Consider the following 22,463-nt stretch of genomic DNA (forward strand, 5'->3'; position numbering starts at 1 on the left):
GTATATTCCGCAAAGAATTTTTCCGATCGGTTGGAAAGATTAGCCCGCGGGCAACGCACGGCAGCTAAGGGGCCCTCGATTTGATTCATTGTGTGTCCCTTCTCTCGAAGGTGTTTATTTTATTTGATAATTACCGGCAGCGGTCGTGCGAGAACCAGCTCTGCGAACGGTGGTCATTAGTGGCTTAATTATATCTCGCCGGCGATTATTCCGGCATTTCTCTGCCTATACGTACACCGCGATGAGCTCGCTCCCTCGGCTCCGGCGTACACCTACCTACCCACCTACCCCCCTACCTCCCTACCTCCCTACCTATCCACCTACCTGTACAGGGTGTTTCCGAAATCGTCTGCGCGCGCCCCCCTGAAACGATTCATCCCTAGAGAGGAGCTACTTCGGGGACACCCTGTGCGCGCGTATCGCCTCTCTGTACATATAGCGACGGTGACGCTATGCTTGCTGCTGGTAAAGGGACGAGAATACGAGAGCCCGCTGGAGACTATAAAGGCCATCCTTGGACGGACCCTCGTAAAAACGCACTTTGTTGCCTCCTTAAATCCTGATAATTCCACGCTTCGCCTCTACCCGCCGATTACGCCGTAATCGCGTTTCGCCGGGCTTCCCGCCGAGACCGGGAAGACCTTTTTTCGTTACGAAACCGCCGCGTCTCCTACGGATTAATTGCCACCTTTCTCTCCTACGAATAATTCCGCGCCCGCGACATCGATAATTACATCCGATTTCTTCGCCGTTCTTTTTATTCTACATTACCCCAGGTTCGTTTAATCCTCGTGCCGCGATTTGCATTTGTAAACGCGGCTTAAGTAACGCGGCGAGTACACGTTTTCCGGGTTCAACCGGTCGTGGCTGTCCCTTTTCTTGCATTATTAGCTTCCTATTGTGAGCTAATATCGGAACGGTAGCGCAGCGCGCCAGTACTCGCCCGATCAAAAGGGACTTAATAAGTACAGCGAGTGGAATCTCGCCGATTATTTTTATTCGCTTTAATTATTTACTTTTACTCGGAAGGAGAGGAGCTGCCATTGCCCGTTCTTACATTATTCGTTACATTTCTGTTGCAATATGTAAATATGGTGCAAACGGTGCAATCCGAATTGATAACCTTCCCGATGGGTGAGGAATTTCAAATCGATTTCGCGGAATTCCATGCTCTCTCCGTGAGCGCGCTGCTCACAGATAAACGACATAACAGATTCGCATTCCTGACACTCCGCGACACATAAAGTGCAATTTGCAGGGTGTTTCAGGTGCGCGCCGCGTCGCTCGTTTTCTTCCGCGCGCCAAAAGTCGCCGTCGTGCACGCGATCGCCATAGATCGTCGCGCGGCCGCGATTTACCAAGTTTACAGCGGCCGGAATAGTACCGATGGGATCGATGGAATTAGTAATAATCGATCGAAGAAGAAGAAAAGGAAATACGAAACGAAGAAGAAGGAAACCCGGAGGAGGTTGGAAAGAATTCACGCGCGAGCAGACGAATAACAGTAACGTTTAATTCCCGTTGTTCAAATTCCAATGGCAATTATACCGCCTGTACAAGTACGAGTCACGCACCGTTCGAAGCAAAAGCGGATCAAGATTGGATTCTCCAAGTTCCAGTCCGAAAATTGTACCAGCTTCGATCGCGAATCACGACCGATTTGCCGTAAAATTATTTCCCGCGCCAACTGGAAATCACGCGTGTCGGCCCCGCTATTAATAGACGGCCGTGCGGTTGCCAATGCGGACATTAATCGACGTGTCGTTATTCGTGCATACGCACCGTGCCTGGCATGGACAACGATATTTCACGTTGGCGACAATAGTCCTCGCCCTCTCTTTCCCTTAATTCCCTTTCTCTCGCGCTCTCCCCCTCTCCGTTGGATCGGCGGTTATCAGCGTCCTTTCTACTCTTCTCGTACTCTGTCGCTCCACCGATCGGGAGCGGTCTGGGATCGCCGTCCAAGGTATCGAGCGTCCTCTAAATTCGTCTAAAGTCGTTAACGGTCAGTGCTCGGACGACCGTACTGCGATTAGAATTCGAATTATTGGACGGAGGAGAGTATTTCGACGAACCGAGAGCAGATGTGTTACCGCTCGACCATTTCCATTCAACTTTTTCGTTCGATGCAACCAGTTGAAAAATATTTCAGTCACGAAGAGCATGAAAAAGGCTGCGACGTAATACGCCTCGGGCATTTAAATTCGACTCCGTTATGGCCAACTTTGAACGCGAGAAGCGACGTTCACCGAAATCTAATGGAACTCGCGATCCCATTTGTTTGTCGAAGAGGATCGGGGCCACCGGGTCTCGTTGCTTTTGTCTCTTAATCCTTAATCCGCAATCAGGAGGCATTGTGCGCGGGCCCGCCGCCGGGGGTGTGCTCGCGAACGTTACGCCAACGAGGATTACCAGAGATTAAAATGATCAGAGAGAAAAGAAAGGGGGAACGCAGGGGGAAGATCCGACGATTGTGTTAAAACTGCTATTTCTTATGCGATGCGAGTAAATAGAAGTTGATTAGAATTAATTCGATTTCCCGCGACAGTGTCTCCGTACCCATATATCGTAAGCACGGTTCCGATTACTTTGTTCCCTCCAATTATCTCGTCGAAGAGGGAAAAAGTAGCTGGAAATTCTTTTTAAGAAACGGTACCGTAAAGCTGGGCTCCGTCAGAGAAGGAAGAGTAGGAAGGTCGAGGGTAGGGGTAGAAGGGTATTCAAATAAGTTGATTCATTAGTCGTCGGTCGGATTAATTTGCTAGGACGATATCGGCTGTGCTGGTGCATTCGTTAGCCGGGCCGTCGCAGCTCTCGTTCGCGTTGCGCTGCTCGTTTCTACAGGTGTCCCGACGAAAAATCAATCAAACTTTCAAAGGGAGAAGGAAGCAAAGTATAACGTTTACGGGCGTTGTTATTGGCACGGGGATAAAAATGGTTGAAACGAACATCGCGGGTCGTGGCCCCGGCGTGTTGGTTCCTAACAGGGTGAGAGATCAGATCGTGGATAAGATGTGTCCGGCAAGTAGATAGCCATTGGGGCCCCTTCCATGTCACAACTGGTCTGGCACGTTTTGCATTGCGCTCGTTCTGCCAAACCCCTCCAGCGCGGACGCGACGCAACGATCCAAGTCCCGTGATTTTTCCGTTCCACCGATTAATCGCTTAAACCGCGTCTCCACCTCGAAACTCGCAATAACTAACTTTTTAGTAGCAGTTACCCACCCTAATAATCTACTAACCTAATCTCTTTCTTTTCATTCGAACGTTCAAACAACCTTGTCCGAAGACACCGACCTCCACCTCCGACACTGTCTTCGCTTAATGACGTAGCGTGAATTCGGTGTGGGCGCCGCTTGCTCCGTCTCTCTTTCTCCCGAGTGCTCTCGCCACACCTCGCATATTTGGCGCGTGATGTCGCGACCAGATTGGTTCGACATGTTTGTTGTACGTACCTACCTACCTACCTACCTACCTATCTACCTACCTACCTACCTACCTAACCTACCTAACCTACCTAACTATCTATAGCTGCGTTATATACGTACGAACGTAAAGGTCGGAAGACCTCGAACGGACTCTTCCCCGCTAAACCCGAAAACACGAGCTTACCTCGTGTCATCGTTATGTGCAAAAGGTAACCGGCACCACCACCGGATCGATGTTTTACGTAAGAATGCGGTAGATAACGCTTCGGTATTAATTATTTGGCTGTCCGACCGATTGAAATTTCTCCGTCGCATCGATGAATCCAGATCGACACCAGGTTCAGGTGCCCGTCGATGATTTAAAACGGTCTACTCGTCTATCTAGAATATATACGCGACCGGTTCCCAGCGACTTTTTGCGTGGCGCCCGCGCTTCAAAACCCGCCAATCGCGTCCGTTCGCGCGCAACGTCGGTCAGCGATGGTGGAACGGTCCGAGCATCTCTGCCCCGTGTGACGACGTTTTCATCCCGATCGTTACCGTTTCCCTTACCGAAACCTCCACTTTCCGACCGACTGTTTGTCAGCCGATAAAGAACTTTGAACGTGTCTCGAGCCGAGCGCGGACACTTATCCACTTACGCGCGCTGAAAACGCAGAACCAGTTCTCAGCCTCTCTACCTTTTGCACGAAATCGATCAATCGTAGCGGCGAAACCAGATCGGTCTTTTAACTCTCGTTCTACCGTTCGGAGTTTACATGAATCATTAGCTGACTTTTGTCGTGGCCGGTGTCACGTTCTTAATATACAGCTCCTTCGTTCCCGTTTTTAATCGCCCAAACAATTCTACCCATTAATTATCGGACCGCCTATATTTTTCCATACTTTACATTATAGCTACCGGTATAACGAACGTGTTGTCGCTTCTTCGAGACACAAGGACTGTTTGCTCGTCTTATTTAGCCTTTTACGCGACACATGCGGCATCAACTTTTTTAACTTTCCATGGAAGATTCCAATTTTATCGCCGCTTTATTATCGCCGTTTGCGCGCAAGTAACGAGAAATCGAACCTATGCAACTCCCTTTAGGTAAATGTAATCGAAAAAACAGACGCGTGTTTTCCGAGCTTGTTAACAGCCAGGTTGAAATTAATCAGTGTTTATCGGCGAACGTGGACACACGCGGCACAGTTCGCGTAACGTCCTTTCGTTTATTTTTTCTTTTTTTTTTTTTTTCTCTTTCTTCTTTTCGTTCCGATTCGGGGAAAAGAAACGTTGGTACAATAGAATGGAACCTCTACGCGACAACTATCCAGCTGCGTCGCGCGCGCTTCGAGATTTCCAAGTTTCATTCAAGATCTGGCGACAGTACGTATTCGAATTTAACGCTTCGAGCTACGAAACAAACAAAAGGTTCTTTGTTAGGCGACAAAACCTGCGCAGGCGTGTCTTCGGCTCTACCTGCCGGGACAAGAGAAAAATCACAAAGATCGTTGCAAGCTTACCGGAACGATCGCGATTCTCACGCACAATAGCCTTTTTACTTCCTCCGGATTATCGTTCCTCGATTGAGCCACCAGTTGCACTTTACAATTTGAGCCAGGTTCTAGGTATTTCTTTAGTTACCCAGAATTTTCGACCGACCTCGAGCTGTATAGCTGTGTTCTTAGGAGAGTTTGCTCGAATAAATATACCTACCTACCTACCTACCTACCTACCTACCTACCTACCTACCTATCTATCTATCTATCTATATCTATCTATCTATCTACCTACCTACCTACCTACCTATTAGCTGGAGAGACGATTCCGTTTTTCTACGAATACATTAAACACGTATGGTGTAGAATCTGTCGTTAAACGCGAGTCGCGAACGAAAGTGTGTAAAAGTTTTAGTGAGGTTTCGAGGCATCGATGTCCGCACAATGGGATCTTCACGGGACAACTGGCCGTCGTCGGATGGATCCTGTGGCTCGTTTCGAACAATAAGGAAAAATCAGGCTCGATCGATTCGTTCCGTTCCGTGCGTACCGCGTGCGTCTCGGCGCTGCGGGAGGAGCTCGGCAACAATAGAGGATGGTGGTTTCGGGGTATCTACTTAGCGAGCCAGTCACAGAGCGGACAGAGAGTACACCTGGCAGAGAGAGAGTGACCTGCGCGCGCCTCCGAAGGGACGGCACTACTATCCGGGAGCTAGCCGTGAAGCTAGCGAAAATCCTGAGAAGGAGAACACCTGCACGGCCGGGCGAGCCGAAAAGATGGGCCTACGCGGTCGCGGTCGCGCTCCAGATGACCGCGGTGTCCACCGTGGTGGAACAACTCCCACGCGACCTTCCACTCGGCCGCGATGTCTGCATAATGCTCGAACAGACGGCCAAGATCCATTCGAGATAGAGAGCTGGCAATTAATCCTACGAATTAATTAATCGGATCACGGCCACGATAGGTATCTCTCGCGGTCGAACGAGGAAGTTTGGTCGTCGGGCGTAGGCGACCCTAACCACGCGCGCGTGATCCCACGTCCCGATAAGGGCGCTTCTCTCCTCGTACTCCCAACCCCACCGAACGCACAGGAAACCGGAACATTCCTCCCGTCCATTCATCCCTTCGAGAGAAAGAGAAACGAAATAGTATCTTCTTCCACCATTTATGCACGGCAACTAATGATAGCTATATGAATAATTGAATATCCGGCCTTTCCGACACGTGGCTATCCACCGCAGACTCGATAACGGGGGTTCGATTCAATTTTCGGGCTTCTCCGGGACATCGAGAAAACACTTTTTACTTAAAACGCGGAGGAGGAGCACCACGCTGCTGTCCGTCGGTCAAACACATGCCGTCCGTGACGCGTTCGCGGTTCTCCTGCAATTTAACATACGTGCATACACGTACACGGCGCACGGCGCATGTCGCGTGTCAGGGGATGATAATCCTCGTGGGGAACTCGCTCCCCTAATTTAGTCCGGCGACTGCGACGACTACGACGACGGCGACGACCACGACGACGACCACGACGACGACATAACTGTTTAGATGCGGAACGCGTGGAACAATTGCAGGATACATCGTCGCGGGGAAGCGACGTTTTCTGCTCTGACATCGTACAATGCGATACGTGCAATTATCTTGCCGCGATACGGATATACTACCCGCCCGTACGAGTAGAATATAGGCAGACGATCGGTGAGAAAACGGCAGCCGAGTAACGTCATCGAGCGAAATAGAGACAGTTGCGTCTCCGTTGTTCGACGTTGAAACGATTTCGGTTTAAAGAGAATAAAATAGAGTATAAAAAGGTCTTCGACTGGTTCAGTTGCCGAAGCCATGCCGGTTACAGAAAATCCGCTCGTCGGGCGAGCGTGTAACGCTTCTTAGTCACTACGGGGATCATTGGAATGGAAATTCGTTCGAGGCAGTTCCCTCTTCTAATTATTTATTCGAATTTCAATTTGTTCGATCGATGGGAAGACGCATCGGTTCGGAAAAGAACGGAGTAAGTAAGTAGTACGGGTAGAGAGGTACATACGTATCGGCACGTACGGATTTCTTGCGTCCATCTGGCCAACCTCTAACGATCTCGTTTCTGCTCGAGGAATTTGATGACGCTTCTGTCGGTTCCATAGATGAACCAGCACCGTTTCTTCATCGATCGCTTTATTATTAACCTCCCCGTGCTCGAATCGCTTTCCTTACGCGTTGAATCGCGTCCGACGTTCCTCGGCAACCCATTTAACTATAATTGATTGGATAAGATCGCTTAATGACTTCTGAGTATCTGATAAATGAAGATTGGCTTGATAACTTGATTATTCGATGCTTGAAAAGTCCCGCGAAACAAGCTCCTCGAATATTGCCGATTATTGTTTACGTTCGTATTATCATCCGATCGCGTTCATCGCGAAACGAAATTTATCGATGGGCCGAACTTCTGTTCCTTCTCTCTTTCTTTCTTTCGTTCTTTCGAGTAAAGGGGATTCAGGAGGGTAAGATACGCATCGCGGGGCTGGAAAACGGCAACGGGGGTGGCATTGGGGAGCGTGCTCGTTGCGAACCCGCGCTGCTAATGAGACAACGCGCCGTGCCGGCGAACGGCCCATTTCCGGAGCCGCGCGAGCCTTTTTAGAACACCAACAGGTTTCGCGCACCAGTTCCTTTCGGCTCGACGCCAGTCTGCGGATTTAACAAGTTCCGTAATTTCACTATTTCGCTATTTCCGTAACCTCTTGACAAACGTGCATGCTAATTGCAACTGTTACTACCTACCACGATCCCGACTCACGGCCGGGACAAACGAACAAACGAACAAATAAATGGAAATAATAATAATAATAAATAAATAAATAAATAAATAATCGACATCGTTATTTTCGTAATTGCCACACGCGGTAGACGGGGCTCGCGTTACCATCACGCACAGGCGTTGATGGATCTGCCCGTTGACTTGCGAAACGATCCCACGGCTTCGGACAGATATGGGCGTGGGGGCATTTAAATCAATTTACGGATACGCATGAGTAGGTAACCGCGGCGGGAGTGTTTCCAGCGTTCTATAAAGCCGCTTCCGATGATCGATTTCACCCGAGCCGTTGGTAACGTGGGATATTTTTTTTCGCATCTGTCCGTCGAATTTATGGGAAAGAGTAAGAAAGACCGTGTGTCGCGAGGAGCTCATCAATGTTTCCCGAGCTTACGCGTGCGTCATCGGAATAACCCTTTGTTCGGGAGTATAATTAGCTCTATCTACCTACGGGTTCGCTTCGAATCGAAGCGGACGATGCCTTCGTCGAGGCGGCGATCCGTTCTTTACGTTGTAATCGTTGAAAACGTCTGTCGAGTACGCGTACATACCGTTGTAGGTAATGTTTGTAGGATCGGTGACACGATTTTCGTGAGCGAGATACCGATGAAACGGTAACACCGGGGTGAAACCATAAAAATCGGCCGGGTGCCGCGTGCAACCAAGAACCGAGGCTTGTCCAACGGCCACGAAATCCCAATCGGCGCGCAATGTACACAGAAACAGCGGAAAGAGAGAGAGAGAGAGGGAGAGAGAGGTCGTTCCTTATTACCGATTCGCCGAAATCCGGCGTTGATCATAAATCAAAGAGGCGAGTCGTTTCTCTCGGTGTGCGAAGCGTCCGTTAACAGAGATCATTAGCGCGCCACCTCGAACCGGCTCCGTGCCCAATCAGGGTCATCCGCTCGTGCTGCGGCCAACGATGCAGAACGAGCACCGGACAAAAAAATCCATCGACCCTTTTGTCTTTCTATCTAACTCTCTCCAACGTATCGACACTCTTCTAAGCTAAATAATATTACGCGAGCAACCCGTATTCCTCGGCGAAGCCGTATCGATCACATTAAGGGATGTTTTTGCAATAATTCCCGCAGGCATACCGCGCGCGCGCGCCCGCACGCACACACGCGAACCCAGCTAGCCGCCATGTCTAATTATGTCGCATTGATTTTGTCATTAGCCAACCCTTGCGGCCGTTGTTGCCGGCGTGGCACGGCGCGACCTCGACGTCACAGGTCACACGGCAAAAACCACTTTCCAAGCCGCCTCTTCCGCGTTCGTCACCCCTTCGAGCGAACTCGTACGCTTTCTTATCTTCTTTTACGCGTTCAAACATTCGAATTCCAGAGTTCCGCCTACGATCCGGGTTCCAGGTGGAAACCTGCTACGTAGTCGCGGGAATTCGCTTCTCTCACGGATCATGGGTTAATTGCAGGGCCGAGACGTTTACGTGGTTCCTGGAACCCGTTACGTATCCACCCCTCGCGAAATACCAACGCATTCTATTCCATCTACTTACCATCGTATTCTCGAACCAATCGCATTTATACGATCCGCCGCGCGAATCGACGACCAAAATTCGATGAAATCTAATAATCGTTTGAACCGACCGATGCAACCAATGCGCGTGCCCGTGCGTGTTACGGCCAAGTTTCTCACGGTGCATTCGAAGGAAATTATAAGGGAACGGGTTAAACTCTGGGTTAGCTCGCGGAGCGAAGAGAGGAAGAAGAAGAAGAAGAAGTGGAAGAAGAAGAAGAAGAAGAAGAAGAAGAAGAAGAAGAAGGAGGTGGAGGAGGCGGAGGTAGAAGGAGAAGAAGGGGAAGTGGGGGCAAATCATAGTTAATTGATATCACAAAGAGGGCCTGGTTGCGCTCACCAGCTACATAACAGAGGGAAACTTGATAATCGGCAGCTCGTCCGGCGAATTAAACGCCGTCCGAATCCATATTGCACGTAAATTACGCGGTTCTCTAGCGTGCGCGCGCTATGCCCTTCACTTATTACCGTTGTCTTCGTCCGGGAGGCTCTCCTCCGCGCCACGGTACACTCTCCCATCGTTTCTCGTCCACCCCGCGTTCCTCCGCCATGTTGCCCCTCTTCTCGATCCTCCGCCGTTCGCCTACGGATCTTGCTCCGGTTCGACCGCGACGAACGGCCATCGCGAATACAACGATCCTCTTTACTCCTCCATTGAATTTAGATTATTTATCGATCACCCGCTCGAAAGTGAAAACGAACGCTCGACTTGATAACAACGTCAGGATGGCCGAGCGGTCCAAGGCGCTGCGTTCAGGTCGCAGTCCACTCTGTGGGCGTGGGTTCGAATCCCACTTCTGACAAAATGAATAAAATATGCGATCTTTCGCGATCGCAATTTATAATTTTACTATTCCCACTTTTGTTTCGCGTACGCACCCTCTCGCGGTGCACGCGAAATAACCAGCCGGGTTATTCAATAAATAACGAGACGCGCACGAAATAATTGGGTAGCCATAATTGCGGGCATCTTGTGTATTTCGTGGCTGGGCGAAACGCGCGAGGTAACCGATGGTCAGTCATGTGGGCCCCGCGGGGCCCGATCGATTCTTCCTACCCGGCCCTCGGGAAGAACGCGCACAAAAGGGAGTTTCGCGTGAGGAGGCAGGCGCGCGAGCGCGCGCGCGACCGCCTATCGGTTCGGTTTCCGGCGAAACCTGTCGCGACAAACAAAAGCCCCGCTCTGCCTCCGGTTCGCGGTTCTCCAATCGCGTTCCCTCTCCTTTCATCTTCCGTCATTCATCGCGAACACTCGTCAACCACCTGTGTGCTCATCCTCGACTTTCTCCGGACCGACGATTATATTATTCCACCCCATATTCCTCCGTCTATCCTCCCTTTCCTTCTTCGAACCCGCGATCAAATTTACTTTTCGATAGCGTCGATCGCATTAGCGGCGATGCGATTAATATTTCGCGGAAGAACCACGCTCTCTCTCTCTCTCTCTCTCTCTCTCTCTCTCTCTCTCTCTCTCGAAGGAAACGGTCGAATCGATATATTGGAAATACCTAGTCATCGCAGAGTTCGTCACGCTATCAAATTCATTCGACGCGTTCCCTTTTCTCTCGCCCAGTGGTTTTCAAATCACCGGTTTATCGTCCCGAAAGGGATTATTTATTAAATTAATTGGAAATTAATCGAACGATTTTCTCTTCGGAGACGTCGTTGCGGCGGTTAAGATGTTATCGTTTAACGAAAGAGCGGAGCTTTACCGTATACATTCTGAGATGGAAGCCCGATGGAAGAGAGCGACCTTCGATTTCTAGGATGGCCGGAGCCGATGATAAATTAACCGTATACCATAGGAATATCCACGTATACGCGTATAGGTAACGACGGGACAGGTGATACGCTAGATTGGCAGATGTTTTTGGTTACGCAACAACCCTGAGAGCACCGTATCTTTTTCTCTCTCTCTCTTACCCGCGTACCACGCCTACGCGCGACGTTCCACCGACGGTTGGACTATCGCGTACGTTCGCATTTGAAATCTATCCATGCGAATGATCGATTCCTGCCGATGGCGTGGTTTCGGTGGATGCGACGCGATTAGATGCGCCGCGAGTCTATAGGCAGAAGCCGATATCTCGAAAATCGTAGTCGTAATCGTAGGCTGTAAAGCGGCGGTTGGCGGTGGAGCGTAGTTACGATAGAGGTATTTCCGTGTTTGCCTAGGCGGATGGATAGTTATCCGATTTCAGACAAGAACGGCATTCACGATCAAACTGGAGCGTCCGAGTTGGTTCCGCGTTCGGGGCTCTCGCGCCTCCTCTCGCGTCTGTCTCCTCGAAGGGCGCGGGAAAGGGAGACGGGACGTCGATATCGAATCGATAGGATAAGACTGGTCGCGGCGAGACGCAAACACAGCTGGGTCCACGGCGGCGAGGAGGGGTCAGGTAATCCGAACACAGGACGCCTTGTGTCTCGCCTCGGGGCCCCGATCCTCTGTACACGCAGCTTGCCAGCGTCTCGTTATCTCGACGGTGCGTGGTAAAACAGCCCTCCGTCTAGGCTAGACCTCCGACTCTCGTAAAGGTTACTCGCGTTCTCGCATTCTCGGTTCGGCTAGCGAGCTAGACCAATCTCTCTCTCTCGGTCTGCCGAGGTCCGAGAAATCGTTGTTGTCAGCAGCACCTCTGGTCTGTTTCAGGTACGACCTGGGGTTGCGTCGCGATAGCTAGCAAAGCGTTGGTCAACGGTGGAGAAGAGACCGGATCGGAAGGAGCGCGTGCGAAGGGGGTGGGGAGCGGTACGTCCGGTAGAAGAAGAGGAAGGAGAAGAAGAAGTCGAGTGAGCGTAGGCGCAGGCGCCGTAGGTGATGTGAGGCTGGCGCCCGCCTCACGTTTGGGGTGATGCCCTCCAGTGAGCCTCATCCCCCCCAGTACCACCTTCAACACCACAACATTCCTCCCTCGCATCTTCAGCAGCACACGCCTGCCGCGATTGGGCAACATCAGCAGCTCTACCAGCAGCTGGTGGCGGCTCATCAACAGCAACAGCATCAACGACACCAGCAACACGGCGGGCCCTTCCAAAATTCCGCGTACGCGAAGCAGAAGCAGGAGATGAGCCCGGAGGAGGAGGGGGGCCGAGGGGGCGGGTCCCCCCCGGCGGCAGGGGCTGCGCTACATCAGCCCCATCACCCCCGGACGGCCAGTCCACCCTCGGGCACGGAACCCTGCACCCGCGATGCCATACCGACGCCCACCCCGATCGCGGACGCCACCGCGACGACCACCACCACCGCCGCCGCCGCCGCAACCGCCACCACGATCAACATGCAGTCCCAGGGGCAGCAACAACGCGAGCAACAAGGCCCGAGCCCTAGCCCCAGCCCAACCGGCGGTGACGTCGAAAAGTTCGACGGGAAGATCGTCTACAATCCGGACGGGTCCGCGTACATCATCGAGGGGGAGAGCGAGCTCAGCGAGGACGACTCGTTGCCGGACGGATGCATCGTCGACGGACGCGGCGTCTCGGTACCCCATTCTCTGGTGTTCCCTCAGATCGCGAGCGCCTACTACGTATCGAGGTTGTACGCCCATCAAGCTTATCAGCAACAACAGCAACAGCAACAGCAACGTTCCGCCGCGCAACAGCACAATCCCGATCTCCCTGTGATGCACAGCTATCGGGTGATCAGCTACAGAAGCGCGGAGGGTAGTAAACAACCGCCACCGGCGCAAGCTGCCCCACCGCCACCGGCCGCCTCGGTACCCGTCAAGCCTATCCTGATGTGTTTCATATGCAAGCTCAGCTTCGGCTACGCGAAGAGCTTCGTGGCCCACGCTCAGGGTGAACATCAGCTGACCTTGATGGAAGACGAACGACAGATACTCTCGCACTCGACCGCCTCGGCTATCATTCAAGCGGTGGGCAGAGGAAAACAACCGCTGGTCAGTTTTCTCGAACCCGTCACCAGTTCCGCTTGTCCCCAGTCCTCGCCCGCGCAGATGCACAATCAGCAACGCATCGAATCCACCGATCACGAAACGCCGACTACGACCAGCACGCCTGCCAGTACTCCCGGCGTACCGAGTAGTCCTCAGCAGCAGCAGCAGCAGCAGCAGCAACAGCAGCAGCAGCAGCAGCAGCAGCAGCAGCAGCAGCAGCACCACCACCACCAACAACAGCAGCAGCAGCACCAACACCAGCAGCAGCAGCAACAACAACAACACCAACACCAGCATCAACACCACCAACAGCAACAGTTGCAACAGCAAAGGCCGTCGCCCGGTACACCGACCACGCCCACCTCGCATTCGAATCATCCTCTCGCGTACAATCATCAACAGCAACAACAGCAACAACACCAATGGGCCGGCGGCGGTCAGGTGAGCGCCGCTTCTTGGGCGAAAGCACCCGACGCTGCCGGCATACACTACACGTCGCCGCCACCGCCCCCGCCCGCTTCCTCGACCAAAGGTTCGCCGTCGTCGTACGCCGCTCTCACCCAACAGCCGCCGAATTTCCTCACAGGCACGACGATCGGTGTCTGCCCGGAGCACATGCAAGGCAGACCGAGCGGCGTCGAGTGCCCGAAATGCGAACTGATCCTAGCCAGCAGTAGATTGGCCGGACCGGGCGGACCGCTCGCCGGTATTCACAGCCGGAACTCGTGCAAGACACTGAAATGCCCGAAATGCAACTGGCACTACAAGTACCAGGAGACCCTCGAGATACACATGAAGGAGAAACATCCGGAGAGCGAAACCTCCTGCATCTACTGTATCGCCGGACAGCCGCATCCGAGGTTAGCGCGCGGCGAGACCTACACCTGCGGCTACAAACCGTACAGATGCGAGGTGTGCAACTATTCGACCACGACCAAGGGTAACCTCAGCATTCACATGCAGAGCGACAAGCACCTGAACAACATGCAGGAGCTGCAGCAGGGCGGCGGCGGCGGGGCCGGCGGCGGGGGCGGTGGCGGCGGCGGTGCCGCCGGTTCGGCCGCGAACAATCCGTCGTCCTCGCAGGACGCCCCGATGCCGACGAGGAGCCCGCATCATCAGCAGAATCACAGCCCGCACATCGCCGGCCAGCCCGGTAGCCAAGGTAAACCGAAGCCGACGTTTCGCTGCGACGTCTGCAACTACGAGACGAACGTCGCCCGCAATCTGAGGATACACATGACCAGCGAGAAGCATACGCACAACATGCTGGTGTTGCAGCAGAACGTGAAACACATGCAGACCCTGTCCGCGTTGCAGTCCCACCATCAACAGGCGCAGCATCATCACCAGCAAGCGCAACAGCAACACCAACAGCAACTCGAGCAGCTGCTTCACCTCGGCGGATTGGACAAGCCTCAGCACGCGGAAGCGGCCCTCGCCGACATGGCTTACAATCAGGCACTGTTAATACAGATGATGACCGGCGGGCAGCTACCACCGCAGCTTCCGCCGGAGATCATGGGCGGCATGGCGAGCATGGGCGCGATGGGTAATCTCGGCGGGGACGTCGGTCTATCGCCGGACAGTATGGATCCGCCGCCGGAACCGGCCGATCCCGATCCGTCTCATCTCTATCATTGCTGCGTGTGCAACAATTTCGCGACCGACTCGCTCGAGGCCCTCGGGCACCACTTGGCCCTCGACCGAACGCGGACGCGCGAGGGCGAGATCCTCGCGTTGGTCGCCGGCCACTTCGTCTGCAAACTTTGTTCCTACAAGACCAACCTGAAGGCGAACTTTCAGCTCCACTGCAAGACCGACAAGCATCTGCAGCGGCTGCAGCACGTGAACCACGTGAAAGAGGGCGGGCTGCGAAACGAATGGAAGCTCAAGTATCTCGCTTCGCCTACCAGCGCGGCGCAATTGCGTTGTCACGCGTGCGACTATTACACGAACAGCGCGCACAAATTGGCCCTGCACGCGGCCTCGCCGAGGCACGAGGCGGCGGCCCTGCTCCTCCGCCACCTGCTCGAGGCAAGCGCCAGTCTGCCGGCCCACCCGAAATTGTATCACTGCGCGTTGTGCGGGTTCAGCGCCCGGCACAGATTACCGTTGCTGCAACACGTACGATCGTTGAGGCATCTCCAGATGGAACAGCTGCATCAGCTTCATCGACGGAGCGGTATCCAGGGGAACGAGACACCGCACACCGACATCGGCGACGTTTTCCAAGTGATGACCGATCCGGACGCGCCGCCCGCGCAGCAGCCCAGTCCGACCGCGCCGACCACGCCGAACGCTACCACCGGTCCCAACAGCGGTGAGTGTACACGCTCGACCGAACTCTCGATGGGCGTGCGCGTCGACCGTTGACCTTCTCATTTTTTTTTTTTTTTTTTTTTTTTTTTTTACCTCTTTCTTGTTTCAGAACGACGAGAGGAAGGTAGCGATTGCGGCAGCGAGGTGAAGCAAGAGCCGGACAACGACCAAGAGCCGGAACAGGAGCCGGAGAACGAGCACGAGGAAGCGAGCTGCCCGTATTGCACTTATCAGCCGACGTCGCGCGACGAATTGAGACAGCATTTGCAAGTGGCTCACGTGCTGGACGCCGAGGACAAACCGGACACCGTGAAGGAAGAACCACCGCCGCCGGTCGAACTGTTGTGCCCGTTGTGCCAGGACGGGTTCAGGGAGCGTTCCGCCCTCGAGAAGCACGTGATGCAGATCCACTCGGTGAACGCGGACGGTTTGCAACGGCTGCTGTTACTGGTCGACCAGAGCCACTGGCTGAACAACAACCCGCGCAACAGCTCGACTCCGGCCGCGGCTACCACGCCGAGCTCGCCTACCAGCAGCGTGAAGCTACTACCGCCATCGGCGGCGGCGGCGGCGGCGGCGGCGGCGGCGGCGGCGCCAATCGAGGACGACGCGACCGACCGCGGGGCCACCGAGGAGATCGAGGAGATCACCAGATGCACCGTATGCGGCCGCGTCTGTCGTTCCCTGGAGGAGCTGCAACAACACCACAGGGAGTCCCATCCGGCGACCACGCCGACCCTCGCGGTCAGCGAGAAACACGTCTACAAGTATCGGTGCGGGCAGTGCAGCCTGGCGTTCAAAACCCTCGAGAAGCTGCAACAACACTCGCAGTATCACGCGATCAGGGACGCGACCAAGTGCGCGCTATGCGGACGTTCGTTTCGCTCGGTCCAGGCGCTCCAGAGACACCTGGAGTCGGCTCACGCGGACCTCCACGAGGACGAACTCGCCCAATACAAACAGAGCCTGTTGCACGCCCATCCGCTCCTCCAGGCGCTCACCGAGGAAGCCCTGCGCAGGCAGGGCAGCCTGTTGGCCGAGCAGAATCTCGAGGACGACGCCAGCAAGCCGGACGAGGAGGAGAGCGACGCGAGCGACTCCTCCCCGTTGCACAAGGAGCAACGATTGCTCGAGGATTACCTGAACAGCCAGCCGGTCGCGGAGGATTCCTACCACGACCCCGGGAGGAAGTTCAAGTGTCACCGGTGCAAAGTCGCGTTCACCAGGCAGAGCTACTTGACCGGGCACAACAAGACGCTGTTGCACCGTAAAGGGGAGAAGATGTCCTACCCGATGGAGAAGTATCTCGATCCGAACAGGCCGTACAAGTGCGACGTTTGCAAGGAAAGTTTCACGCAGAAGAACATTCTGCTGGTACACTACAACAGCGTGAGCCACCTGCACAAGCTGAAGAGAGCCATGCAAGAGCAAGGGAACAACAACACGCTGATCTCGGTGGTACCGCCGGCCAGCCCGACCGAGTCGGCCGACTCTCAGCAGGATCAGGACAAGAAACCGTACAAGTGCAACATATGCAAGGTGGCGTACTCGCAGGGCAGCACCCTCGACATCCACATGAGGAGCGTGCTTCATCAGACGAGAGCGAGCAAACTGCCGGATCTAGCCGCGAGCGGTCAACTCGACCTCGCTCGTCCGTTGATCGAACAGCCCCCGCCGAGCAGTCCGAACAGCCCGCCGGTGAACCACACCAGCACGTCCGCCGGGAACGCCGGGACGATGCTCACCTGTCCCCGTTGCAGCGCCCTCTTCGTCAACCAGGAGCAACTCGCCACCCACCAGCAGCTCTACTGCATCTTCAGCAATCCGCTGGCGTTGTTCCAACAGCTGGCGGCCTCGCAACCGCTCGCCTCGTCCACCCCGGCGAAAACACCGCCGCCTACCTCGAGCACGCCCGGCCCTCAACCGCACGCGCAACAGCCCGGTCAGCACACCTCGCAGACCACGCAGGACATTCTCTCGCAGCCCCGTCACAAAACCTCGCAGATGTACAAGCACCTCCTCGAGAGCTTCGGGTTCGATCTCGTGATGCAGTTCAACGAGAACCACCAGAGACGTCAACGGAAAGAGGAGGAGGCCGCGGCCGCGCTCCAAGCGCAGCAGGAACAACAGAAACAGGAGCAACAGAAACAGGCCCTCGCCGCCCAGGCGGCTCGCGAGAGGGAGGAGGAAGCCGAGGAGCACACCGACGACGACGTTATACCGGAACTGACCAGAAGCACCTGTCAGCATTGCAACAAAGAGTTCAGCAGCGTCTGGGTGTTGAAGGCTCACTGCGAGGAGGTGCATCGGGACCTGGTGCCCCGCGAGTTTCTCGAGAAGTACGCGCAACAGTTCAAGTGCGAGTACGAGAAGAAGACGGTCGTGGTCACCGCGGCGACCTCCTCCTCCACGTCCTCGGGCCCGAGGAGCTCGACACCGGCCACCGTCGGTGTGCAACAACAGCCCCAGGATCTCACCGCGGACAGAGAGCAACGCGGTGACAAAGAGAAAGACGAGACGACCGCCGAGACGAAGGATCGCGTCAGCAAAACACCCGAGGCAACATCCACCACACCGGCGACCACACCGGCTTTGAGCAACACGCCGGTCTCGAGCACCGACTCCACCACTCCTACCGCGCTCTCGAGCAACAATCCGTCGCATCATCTCCACCAACACCAGCAACATCAACAACACCAACAGCAGCAACACCAACAACAGCAGCAACAGCAACAACACGCTCAGCTGACGCTGGCTCAACAGATGAACGAGATGCAGGCCGCTTTGAACGCAATGGCCGCGTCGCAGCTACAGCAACAGCTGCAACAGTATCCCGGGCTGGTGATGGGCATGATGGGTCTACCGCTTGGATTGAACGTCCCCGCTTTGGCCGCCATGAATCTTCAACCGCCGCTGGTACCGATGATGCTACCGCCGCCACCGTACGATGGTACGGCGACCGCGTACTCGCCCATCAACGCTCAAGCCGATCTACTGGCCAAACAACACCTCGCCCTGCAACAGCAACAAGCAGCAGCCGTGAGTACCCGATGATTCTTCTATCCTTCTAACATCGTCTAGCTTACCCCGACCGTATCCGGTCCGTTTCGCGGATTCGTACACGTTCGTCGTTTCTATGTAACGATGTTGTTTCCATTCACGCGTTCCCCTCTCGCAACTCTGCCAATCGTTCGCGTCACTCGATCATGCCCGCGGTACACAAAACTGGCAGTCGTTACGTTTCCAAAGTAATAAGTATTTACGCAAACCGCGTAACAATGTAGGAGATCGATACGTGATAGAATGCATACACGTCGTATTCGAGCGGGAACCTTGCGAACCAGAAAGAAAGCACAGGCGACCTTTTCTTACAGGCTAACGCGGCTGCCTCGCAGAAACGAGCGCGAACGCGCATAACCGACGAACAGCTAAAGATATTGCGAGCGCATTTCGACATCAATAATTCTCCCGGCGAGGAACAGATTCTCGATATGGCGGCTCAGAGCGGGCTACCGCCGAAAGTGATCAAGCACTGGTTCAGGAACACTCTGTTCAAAGAGCGGCAACGTAACAAGGACAGCCCTTACAACTTTAACAATCCGCCTAGCACCACGCTGAACCTCGAGGAATACGAAAAGACCGGGGAGGCGAAAGTGACACCGTTGAACTCTAGCGTATCCGGTGGTAGCTCGACCGACGACAAGAGCCCGAACAAACAGACGAGCCCGCCGCCGCCGCCGCCGCCGCCGCCGCCGCCGCCGCCGTCGTCGTCGTCGTCGTCGTCGTCGTCGTCGTCGTCGACGAACGCCGGCCCGGTCGCAACCGAGATCAAACAAGAGATTCAAGAGCAGCCGGTCCACTGTCAGCACGGCGCGCAGCAACAACACTCGCAACAGCAGGAGGAACAGCAACATCACTCGCCCGGTAGCTCGGGCGGCGGGCAACAATCGAGGCCCCATTCGCCGGCGCTCAGCATCACCTCCGTATTCTCCGGGATCCATCACGAGGGCTCGTCCTCGCATCCGGCCGCGTCGACGAACGCGCCGACCGCGCCGATGCTCCCGCCGAAGCTCGCGCCCCAGAACTTTGCCAGCCCTGGCGCGGGCGGCCAGGGCACGGTCGTCCCGGCGGCCGCCATGGCAGCTGCGATCGCACTGACGCCACAGAGATCTCTCAGCCCTGGCCGTGGCCCGACCGATTATTCGTTCGCCGGTAACACGAACGGCAGCAACTCCTCCGGAAGCAGCTCGGGGAAACGGGCGAATCGAACTAGGTTCACCGACTATCAGATCAAGGTACTCCAGGAGTTCTTCGAGAACAATGCCTATCCGAAAGACGACGATCTGGAGTATTTGAGCAAACTGCTCGGACTGAGCCCCCGCGTGATCGTGGTTTGGTTCCAGAACGCTAGACAGAAAGCGCGGAAGGTCTACGAGAATCAGCCGGCCGCCGAGCCAGTGACTACGGGCAGCCGCGAGGGCGACGACGGTTCAGGCCGCTTCCAGCGTACCCCAGGCTTGAATTACCAATGCAAGAAGTGTTTGCTGGTGTTTCAGAGATACTACGAGCTCATACGTCACCAGAAGACGCACTGCTTCAAGGAGGAGGACGCGAAGAGGAGCGCTCAAGCGCAGGCGGCCGCGGCCCAAGTCGCCGCGGTTCTCAGTTCCGAAGATAGCAACAGCAGCTCCGCCACGACCACCGCTAACGCCGTCGCTGGCAACCCTAACGCCGTTCCCGCCCTCACGGAGCAACTGCAACAACCGTTGAACGCTACCACCACGCCACCCCATCATCAACAGCAACAAACGATCGGGCAATCGCATCAACAGCAGCATCCGCAACAACAATCGCAACAGCAACAGTCGCAAACCGAATCGAAGGAGGGTAGCTTTCAGTGCGACAAATGCAATCTGATGTTCGGCCGATTCGAACTTTGGCGCGAGCATCAGCTGGTACATATCATGAACCCGTCCCTGTTCCCACCGGCGTATCCGCCGGACTCACCCTTCGGGATTCTACAACAACAGGCACTGAACGCTACCACGGCCGTGGTAGCCGCGGACGCACCGCACCCGTTGATCGCGATGATGCAAGACCGGAAACGAAAGTACGACGATTTCGAGGAGGGTGGGGCGGCCGGTGAGACGCGGTCCAACTCGGAGCACAGCGAACAGCCGAAGGACAAGCGGCTGAGGACGACTATACTGCCGGAACAGTTGGACTATTTGTATCAAAAGTATCAGGTCGAGTCGAATCCGTCGAGGAAGATGCTGGAAACGATCGCGCGCGAGGTCGGCCTGAAGAAACGCGTCGTCCAAGTCTGGTTCCAGAATACTCGGGCCCGCGAACGGAAGGGTCAGTTTCGCGCGCACAGCCAGGTGATCAATAAACGGTGCCCGTTCTGTCCGGCCCTGTTCAAGGTGAAATCCGCGTTGGAGTCGCATCTGAGCAGCAAACACGCCGATCAGGTGGCCCGCGGCGAGGTGAACATCGACAATATTCCGGACGAGGAGCTCTCGATGGAGTCGGCCCCGTCTAATCCGAGCACGCCGAACATGATGCCGCCGCTGTTCCCACCGTTCAACACCGACATGGAAGCGTCCCTGAAAAAGTACTACGAGGAATCGATGAAACGATACATCAGCGAGCTACAGGCGCACGCCAGCAACGGGAAGCAGGAGGCGGCGGTCGCGGTGGCGGCGGCCGCGGCAGCGGCGGCCGCGGCGGCGGCCGCGGCGGCCGCGACGACCACCACCACCACCACCACCAGCAGCGGCGGCGGCGGCGGCGCGATGATGGCGACGACGACGACGACGACGACGAATCATCAGCCGGGAGGTAACGCGAGCGAGTCGCCCCTGGATTTGAGCAAACCGGTCGATCTCAGCCGGCCGATGAAACTCAGCCTGACCGGACTGAGCAACCTCTTCGAGGACCAGCAACACGCCGCGCACTTTCGCGGTGGCAGCGATTGCGGTCCGCTGACCGATCTTTCCGAGCGGAGCATCTGCGACGACGACAGCATGAGCGAGACCACCGAATTCCTGGACGACGAGAGCGGACCGGTCAGCCCGGCCTCGAGCACCCAGAGCTCGAGGCAGGGGGCCGTGTCCGCGGGCATCGGAACCACGCCGGGGACACCGGCGACCGGCACGGGCAGCGGAGCGGCCGGGCAATCGAGCGGCAAAAGATATCGCACTCAAATGTCAGCGACGCAGGTCAAGGTGATGAAGTCGCTCTTCTCGGACTACAAGACGCCGACGATGGCCGAGTGCGAGATGCTCGGCCGCGAGATCGGGCTGCCGAAACGAGTCGTTCAGGTGAGCACACCACCCACTTATCATTCGCGAGTTCTCGGTCGTCGCCGATCTAGCGATCTAACGGAGACGAGTTGCAGGTCTGGTTCCAGAATGCCCGCGCGAAGGAGAAGAAAGCCAGGCTGGCGGCGGGCTTGCCAGCCGAGGGCTCGGCCGTTCAACCGCACCGTGGACCGACCGGACCCGACGAGTGTAGACTGTGCTCGGTCCGATACTCGGCGAAATCGCCCCTCCAGGAACACGTGTTCTCGCGGCGGCACATCGAGTCGGTGCGCGTCGCCGTCGAGGAGGGTAGTTTGGTCCCGCCAACGCCCGGCGCGCCGATCCTCGCTACCGGCAACACCGTCGCCGCCCCGGCCGGAATCGGCGCCGCCTCCCAGCTCCTCGGAGCTGCCGTTAACCAACAACAACCCGGCCAGCAACAGCAACAACAACAACAACAACAACAACAACAACAACAATCGGACGAGAACATGATGTACGGATCGTTGTTCCTTCATCCGACGGCGATGTTCCAGCCGCAGCAGCAACAACATCCCCCGGGCGCCGCAGCGGCCAGCACGGCTACCACCACGGCCGGTGAGTGTCTGGCTGACCTCTTAGACTCGTAAGCGATCGTTTGGCCCGCGTTCCGTTCGAAATTCCAACCCCGATCTTTCT

At 55.5% G+C, this 22,463-nt stretch overlaps 1 protein-coding gene and 1 non-coding gene across 2 annotated transcripts in view; both read left to right on the forward strand.

Annotated features, from left to right (window-relative positions):
* Zfh2 (Zn finger homeodomain 2) overlaps nt 1-22,463 on the forward strand; it is a 61,571-nt gene extending 39,108 nt beyond the window's left edge. Inside the window, exons 3-7 of the mRNA XM_076906081.1 lie at nt 11,919-15,484; nt 15,602-18,522; nt 18,858-21,197; nt 21,318-21,806; nt 21,884-22,463. Coding sequence (XP_076762196.1) covers nt 12,121-15,484; nt 15,602-18,522; nt 18,858-21,197; nt 21,318-21,806; nt 21,884-22,414 — 9,645 coding nt within the window. The 5' untranslated portion in view covers nt 11,919-12,120 and the 3' untranslated portion in view covers nt 22,415-22,463. The remainder of the gene's footprint in view (nt 1-11,918; nt 15,485-15,601; nt 18,523-18,857; nt 21,198-21,317; nt 21,807-21,883) is intronic.
* Trnal-cag (transfer RNA leucine (anticodon CAG)) lies at nt 9,989-10,071 on the forward strand. The gene has a single exon. It is a non-coding gene; the product is annotated as a tRNA-Leu (tRNA).

Source organism: Xylocopa sonorina, chromosome 13 (genome assembly GCF_050948175.1).
Source record: "Xylocopa sonorina isolate GNS202 chromosome 13, iyXylSono1_principal, whole genome shotgun sequence".
Taxonomy (NCBI): Eukaryota; Metazoa; Arthropoda; class Insecta; order Hymenoptera; family Apidae; genus Xylocopa; species Xylocopa sonorina.